The sequence below is a fragment of the Xiphophorus hellerii genome, chromosome 7 (assembly GCF_003331165.1).
Source record: "Xiphophorus hellerii strain 12219 chromosome 7, Xiphophorus_hellerii-4.1, whole genome shotgun sequence".
Taxonomy (NCBI): Eukaryota; Metazoa; Chordata; class Actinopteri; order Cyprinodontiformes; family Poeciliidae; genus Xiphophorus; species Xiphophorus hellerii.
In genome coordinates this window covers 19,025,535-19,033,446 of record NC_045678.1, presented here as the reverse complement: position 1 = coordinate 19,033,446, position 7,912 = coordinate 19,025,535, and the positions used below count along the sequence as shown (strand labels likewise).

The following is a 7,912-nucleotide window of genomic DNA, read 5'->3' as shown; positions in this document are numbered from 1 at the left end:
TTCTCGTTCTTAAATCTCTGCTTTCTGTAAAACTTAAAAGCCTAACTTAGTATGTTCCCTTATGTTCTGTACATATTATTATACATCCCCAAACATGACTGTTACTTAATGTATACGTTTTTACATTGCAATGTTTCTTCAGCTTTTAATAAGGTTGGGGGCTTAAGTTTTTCAACCGCTCAGATTTTTAACTTGTCGTTCAGTAGACTCACAATCACAATAAATTCCAAAATAATTTAATGCAGTAGAACAAGAGAAACAGGCAAAACAAAATCTCACATGCTATTCTACCAATACTAAAGGACAGGATTAGCTAGCAAGGCTAATTAGCAATAAGGCTAACAGGCCCATAAAACTGCATAGCAAGCTAGTAGGCCAATTAGCTAAGACTAATCGGCTCATTCATACCAACAACATGGAACGGCTAAGCTAGCATGGAAGCCAACAACACGATCAATGACCCACCAATTCGGTTTCGAAGGTAAGTCCTCTCACCTCATACTGTAGGTCTTTGATAATTGCCCCTTACAATCAACATTCGACATATTAAGTTTTAAGCGCTGCCTCATAAAAATAGAGCAATGATCATTTTGTGAGCCACTGTGAGTATCTTCATTATCAAGTACAGTGTGATGTAGTCCAAAACTACTTCAATAACGAGAAACAAGTTTCTTGTTTGTGGAGAGGTACATCTCTCCAGAAAACATTTTTCTACATTTCTTGGCTGATTTGCCTTTGCAAAACTTCTGCTTTTTCCACACATTTCTCTAGAAGAGGTCTGAAAACAGGCATGGTTTCAAGGTGAACTGTATTTTTATTTATCCACTTATTTGTTGCTTTGGTGGTATTTGTTTGATCACGGCCATTCTAGTGTTCACTTTTTGTGTCTGAAGGTAGTTCTCGTACGTTTGATGGCCTGGCCTGTTGGCCACATAATGCGGTGAAATCATTGTGCACACTGATCGGAAAGTTATCCTCAAAGCATAATGCTTTCTCCTCTATGATGATTGCTCTTTTGATCAACCTCAGCATTTCTCTTCCTCCAAACATGATGGGTCAAGTCAACGTTCAAGAGCTCTATTTTGGTTTCATTTAACCACAGAACTTCATTTCTTCCTTTCTCTGAGTGATTTTGCAAGCGCTGGTAAGCAGAAGACAATTGTATTACAGGAGCTTCAAGATTTTGAGTCATTACAGCGTTATGCATGGCCAGTGGAGTTCTTGGTTACTGAAAGTTGCTGTTACTTCAGATCATTAGCATCTTGTAAAGTTTCAGGCTAACCATCTTATTTTCAATATTCATCATCCTTACCATGGGAGGCAACATCTTGCATTGAGATTAAGAATTAGGACAAGTGTAGTCAATACTATACCTTTTTTAACAATCGATTAATAAAAAATCAATATAGCAGGCTTTTATAGATATAAGTGTTGTCCCTGACATCCCTTGTTAGCTCTTTGGTGGAGAAATTTGAAAACCAGAAGATGTAGGCAGACATGCTTGGTGCACAAAAGGTATGTTCAGGAACATCTTTAGTTGACTGAATGATGAATCTGTGTGTCATACGAGCACATAAACAATGTGTGGAACCAGAATTCTGGTTGGGTGGTGTTGGCATCAAATGCTTCCATCACTAAATTAAATGCAAATAAATTGTATTTTATGTGTTTGTTTGTTTGTTTCCAGTATGTTTCTATTCTTTTTTTCAGCTCTAAGATTAAAGTGCAATGAAAAATAGGTTTTGTAAGTTTGTTTTTAACTTTGCAAACTTACAAAATCAGCAAGGGATTAGATTCTTATCTCTATTGCTGCATCATCATGAACTGTTTTCAAGAGAAAAATGACTCAGGTTGGGTTATCACGGGTTCTTGGTGCCCAGCAACAGTTAGTCTTTCTTTATCTGTTTGACTGCAGCAGGAAACAGGTAAGAAGGCTGCTCCTAATTTTAAAGAACCGTTATTGGCTGCTTCTAAGTAACCAAACTGATTTGCATATTATGCTTGCACAGACGTAATTTGTCTGCGTCTTTTCTTCCTGTTCAGTGCGTAAGCAGTAAAAATCATTGTGATACATCAAACAGTGCATAACAACACGGTTTATTGATTAAAAGCCTTTTTACATATATACAACCTTGAGTGAACAAAATAAAGCATATATCAAAAACAAAATATTTCCAGTTGCTTTCATATATATACAGTTTTATATAATTATTTTATAATTATGAAGAAATTAGGAAAGCAGATGCACTGTTTCTGTGGACCGAAAGTAAGTTGTATCCTTTTGAGTCTGAGAGTAATTTTGGAAATGGAAAAAAAAGCTAAGTAGTACTCTCATGCCCACATCCTGTTATGAACTTAACAGACATACATGGTTTACAGATTTGGTTTTGGTTTCAAGCACCTGAAAGTCGTGTAAGTGCTGCCTAATTGTTTATCTAATTTGTTCATTTAGGTCAAAACAGTGTCATTTTAAAATCCAAAGTAAGGATTATAACTGGAATTTAAACTGTCATTAATGCTGCTCTGTGTGAGATGCACACAGAAAGAAATATTCAAGTAAGTAGGATATATGTTCATGTATTATACATTGCAGCCTGTTACATTCACTTAACATGAATTCGTTTTTGTAATGCTTTTGCACTGGAGTTTTAGTCCAAATATTGAGCTCAGCTCACATTAAGGCTCAGAAAGCGTTGGAGTAAACTTGTATCTTCACTTGAAGTGTGAGAAAACACTTCATCAGAGTGTCTATTGTTACAACCTTCAACCAGCCCTTAATATCAAGGGATCTCATGAGAAACCTTTCAAGCTGTTCCCATCTCCTCCTCTTCAACTGATCGCTGAAGTCCAGGAATTAACTTAAAGATCTGTTTGCGCACACTGGCTCTCCTGCTTTTCCTTGGCAGAGTCCCAAACAGGGATGAGATCCTTGTTTCTTCCCAGGATGGAGACAGAGAGGTGCTGCTGCCGGCCAGACTGGAGCTGCTGGAGCGGCATAAGGCCTGGTGATGAAGGCTGGATGACGATGTCCTCCTTGGCCCTTCCTGCAGGGGGAAGTCTTTTGAGAAGAAGCAGCCATCATCCGTGGTGCTGGCTGCACTATAGGGACTGGGTGAGCTCACATCCCCAAACACACTGGCCTGGTCGCTGTCGTCTGTCATCCCACTCCTGTAGCTGCTGTCGCTGGAAAAACGCCGACCCCGGCGCCCCATGGGGGAGCTCAGAATACCCGAAGGGTCCATCAACAGGTTGAGGCTGCTGTCATTTAAATTATCTGGAAACACAAGAGTCTTTGTCACTCAAACGCCCAATTGCCAAGAAATAGTGTATGCAACAGGAAGTTTGAAAGCTGTCTGTGCATTTCTCAGGGGAACACCTTAATCTAAATTATCTGAAGTTGACACCCTGCAGTAATTCACAATAAAAAAAAACAGGCCTGCTTAGGAGAAATGACAGAGGCAGTGCGAAAGGAAGTGCTGTGGTCTGACAGCTGAGCTCTCACCTCGCATCAGACCTCTTTCCTGTAATGAGAGCGCTTGAAACTCCTTCAACTTCTCACGCAAGGACTGCTGCATGGGCAGAAAAAAAATCACGGTTAATTCTTTTTAAATGTGTCACAACATTTATAAACTCAGAATGACCCATTTAATTTAAAGAGTGGCTCTCATTGAGAAGATTGATGACTACAGGTTGAGCCTCAGCCCAGCATGTAATAGAAAAATAGTGTGGATGGTTTTAGTTTGCAGATGATTCTGGTTTCTTATAGCTCATACCCTGCATTGACAGCAAAATGGGACAGTTTATATTTTGATGGTGTAGTGCAGAGAACACTTCTGAGTTGATTTCTCACATGCATTTATCTGCTTTTACAAAGCTCTCATAAAATTGTCATTGCAGGACTTTTTAGATTCAGCAAGAAAACACTATCATCTACATAATAGTTTTCAATGTTTTTAAGTTCTCTAAGAGTTATGCTGAGAATACGTTTTATCTAAATGGCTGTCATTACATGTAAATCTTCTGTCATCTTATTTTTGCTAATTTAGAAATTTTGTAACCTTTGAAATAATACATGATTTTTTTATTGATAAGCTAACTTTAAATATTTAATGTGTTAAGTATGTGATTGTCCTTTTGTTCAGGAGTAAGATTACACTTAAAAGCTTGAGTATCAAAACCTCTCCAGTCAGGATACAGTTTAATCTACCAGGATGGATTGTTTATATTCTTGCTTTCTGTCTTGTCTAAGGAATGTAGTTTCAATCAATAAACTACATTCTTGCTGGCTTTTTAATGTGACAAAGCAAGGATCTATGCCAAAGTCAGCTTCTAATTGGCTGATCAACCTCTCATGACAACGTCTAGCCAGGAGGTTCTGGATCTCCAATGGAAACTTTAAGACAACCAGATCAAGTGACAGTTTGTTCAACTTTGAACCCTGATCAACTTGTTTGGATTCAGTTGTGATAAATGATTTTTGCACCATGTTTTGCGACTTTCATCAAATTAAAAAAAAAAACTTCAGCAAAAAGTTTTCTTTTGTTATTTAGTCATGCTTTGGGCATTCTGAGTGTTGTTGCTATTTTCTTTTGGCTCATTTTTATTTGTGAATCCACTGAAATCATCTGCCTTTCGCGTGGCTTTCTGGCTGGAACCACAGCTGTTACGACAGGATTTCTCTGTCAGCTTTGCTGAAAATAGGTCGGCAGAGCTCGCATGAACTGAATGACAAGTCATGACTGGGCCTAAAGCCTTGCTATGGACAACAATTTCTGTTGTGCAATTCTGGTGTTTGAAGCGGATGAGTCAAAGGGAATTCTTCAACTTTAATTTCCTTCTCTCACTTTTTTCTCTTTACCTTCTGATGTTGGATATTATAACCCATAATTGTAATTGTCCCCAGTAGTGTAGTGTAGTATAACTTAATCCTACAAGGAACACACCTGGAGCTGATTGAGTTTCTTCTCAAGCTCTATCTTCTTCACAACATTACCACACACAGTCTCCAACCTGGAACCAGATGAAATTCTGTTATAAAACTGCTTCTTTACGGTGATTTATGTTTTGTTCCAGCAAAACCATGAGATCTTTACTTACTTTAGATTATTGGTTGATTGTCTTATAAGGTCAAGAATGTGTTGGTGTGACAATCCTTCTATGCTGACCGCATTGATGGTGACAATGACATCTCCTGTGACAACAACAAAATAAAAACAACTTTGAGAAGATGCATGCCACTCGAGCTTCAGTTGTCAGTGTGCATGGGCGTGCTCAGGCTGACATGTGGTGAGCTAGGTTTCCATCATTTTTTAGGTAACAGTCTTGATGTGTGCTTGTGTAGGGTCTATAAGGTAGCAAGGAAGTGGGTGGACTACCTGCGGTCAAGCCAGCACTTTCAGCCACGCTGTCTTCCTTTATGTTGCACACGAAAGTGCACATCTCCACTTCAGACGTGCTCTTTAACTGCAAACCATACGTCTGCAAACGAGATGCAGGATATTGAGACAAAAGCCTGACAGAAAACAGTTTTTAACTTTAACACTTTAAATGCATTATTTATAATGTTAGCAAAAGGTGAAATGGCATACCTGAATTTCAAAACCAAATGTTTCGTTGTCTTGTTTTTCCAACACCACTGTGGTTCTGCATTAGAACATAAATGCAACAGTGATTATTTTCAGACATGCTGTTGTTTCTTAATGGCATTTTTCAATGATTACCAGGGTACATTTTGAATATATTTTAAAAATTGCACATAAAGCCTAACTTATTTACCTTTGTGGGTCCATGTAATCAACCAGAGAGTTGGTGGGGGTAAGCTTTGCCTGCAGAGGGAGAATGCACAGTTCCTCTTTAATTTGTAACAGCTTTGAACCTCTCAAAATAATTAAAATAATTCATACTGATATAACTTTAATTGCATGTTGTAAACCTCTAAACAGTAATAAAATATTACATTTATTTAGGCAGTTTATGCCACTTTGTTCTAAATACTTTTGTGACATGTCTTTTACATAAAAATCTCAGTACTGCTTCATTCAGCATACAGCATGTCACACTTTCCAGATGTTAAAATAGAAAATATTCAGCTTTTATGCTTGCAAGCTGCTCTTGAGCTGTAGTCTCACCTTGTAACTTCTGGGCAGGGTGCTGGTGTTCTGTCGGTGTCGGTCACTGTTCCCCCTCATTGAGCGCCGGTACCACAGAGCAGCCTTCTTCTTCAAAGTGTTATCCAGATTGCAGTTCTCTTGGCTGCTTTGTCGCTGAAGTCCATTGATATTCATGGTGGACTGCATGGTGGAGTAGTTCTCAAAGCAACATAGCCTCCTCCTGCAGGAGCAGTTTAATTGTGTGGCACAGCCCTGTGCGTCACACAAAAGCATAATGTGTAAAGAGGAAATCCGTGTCATGTGATGGTTGTGGTGGACCTGCATCTGCAGATCTCAGACTCGCATACCTTCTTTCCTGTTAACCCCCATTCACCTTTTTTTTCAGTTTCTTGAGAAGAGCATTGAAAAGAAAAGGAGGTAAAATGCTGAGGCTATTGTATATAATTCCCCTTCAAACAGTCCCCTCTAATTTTTGCAATCCTGGCAATTCGATTTATGGTCTGTCAGAACACAAGAAATCTGCCACCTCACTGCTTCTGCAGCACCTGCTTCTTCCCTTCTTCCTCTCTCAGTTTCTCAATGGGCTAAAGTCTCAGTCCTGTGCTCTGCCAGGCAGGGAGACGTGTCTGATGGGGACAGACAAAAGGCAGATTTTGTTCTCGGTCGGTATAACACTGCTGAGACAGACAGCATGGGTCATTGAGCTGAAGGCATCAGACACAGTTGGATCAAAAGACAAATCACACTTAGGGGCTGCTCAAAAGTCAGGAGGACAAAGACTGACAAGAAGCTGAAGCCTGGTGCATTTTGTCCCACTGCAACACTCATGTTTTCAAACATATGAATCGAACCTTGCAAAAATATTCACCCCTCAATATTTTTGTTACATTACAACAACAAACTACACTATTAAAGTATGTTTTAGTAGGATTTTATGTGATAGATATACACAAAGTGTTGCTTTTAGGGTAGAAGGAAAGTGATATAGCTTCGAACATCTCTCAGAGATCTGAAGTGTGGACAAGCTGCAAACCTACCAAGTCATGACTATCCACTTAAACCGAAGAGGTTTAATCAGGGCAGTAGCCAAGAGACCCATGGTAACTCTGGAAGAGCTGCAGAGATCCACAGCTCTGGTGAGCCCTATAGCTTCATACTTTCACTTTTTTAGCAGATTTTATTTGAAACAGTAGAAAATGCTGCTGCATGTATCCAATAACTTGTAGAAGAGGAATAAATAAGAGACACATTACTAATACAAGTGTCAACAAAGACTGGCCTCATAGCTATATACCTATTTTTACAAGTGTTTTACATGAAACATTTTCTTTTATTATTTCCTCTGTTGTCATAGTAAATTGTAGATATGATTACAAAAATGAACATACTTTTAAGATATTGTCTTGCTGCTTTGCCTGTTTGGTGAGTGCTACTCTAATTGCGTGTGAACTGTTACACAATAGGAGGATGTGTACAAATGACCAAAATGGCAGGACATTCCCCTAAAAAGTGTATAAACCATTATAAGCCATGTGTCAGATATGGTATATGCAATAAAACTGGTCTTTATAAAAGATTATCAAAAAGAAGGCAATAGTGAACCACATTTAAAGTCACTCATGAGCCAGGTAGGGAACACTGCTTTAGAAGAAGGTGGCCAGATCAGAGTGAACAGTTACTGTTTTGGCTTTTATGCGAACAACAACATCATACATATATTGACATGTGGTGGAAAGTTCATGTAGGGATACAGAACAATCCTTAAGTATACTTGTTCCAGTAGGTATAATGCTCAGCAATGG

General features: G+C 38.8%; 1 protein-coding gene across 1 annotated transcript; it reads right to left on the bottom strand.

Moving 5' to 3' along the window:
* Positions 1–2,076: 2,076 nt before the first annotated feature.
* On the bottom strand, positions 2,077–6,376 carry cytip (cytohesin 1 interacting protein). Its single transcript, XM_032566614.1, has 8 exons — positions 6,129–6,376; positions 5,776–5,825; positions 5,589–5,643; positions 5,376–5,478; positions 5,098–5,191; positions 4,944–5,010; positions 3,503–3,569; positions 2,077–3,274 (listed from the first exon to the last, which is right to left on the bottom strand). The coding sequence occupies exons 1-8, from the start codon at positions 6,294–6,296 to the stop codon at positions 2,805–2,807; spliced, it is 1,074 nt and encodes a 357-aa protein (XP_032422505.1). The 5' UTR covers positions 6,297–6,376; the 3' UTR covers positions 2,077–2,804.
* Between the last annotated feature and the right edge of the window lie 1,536 nt (positions 6,377–7,912).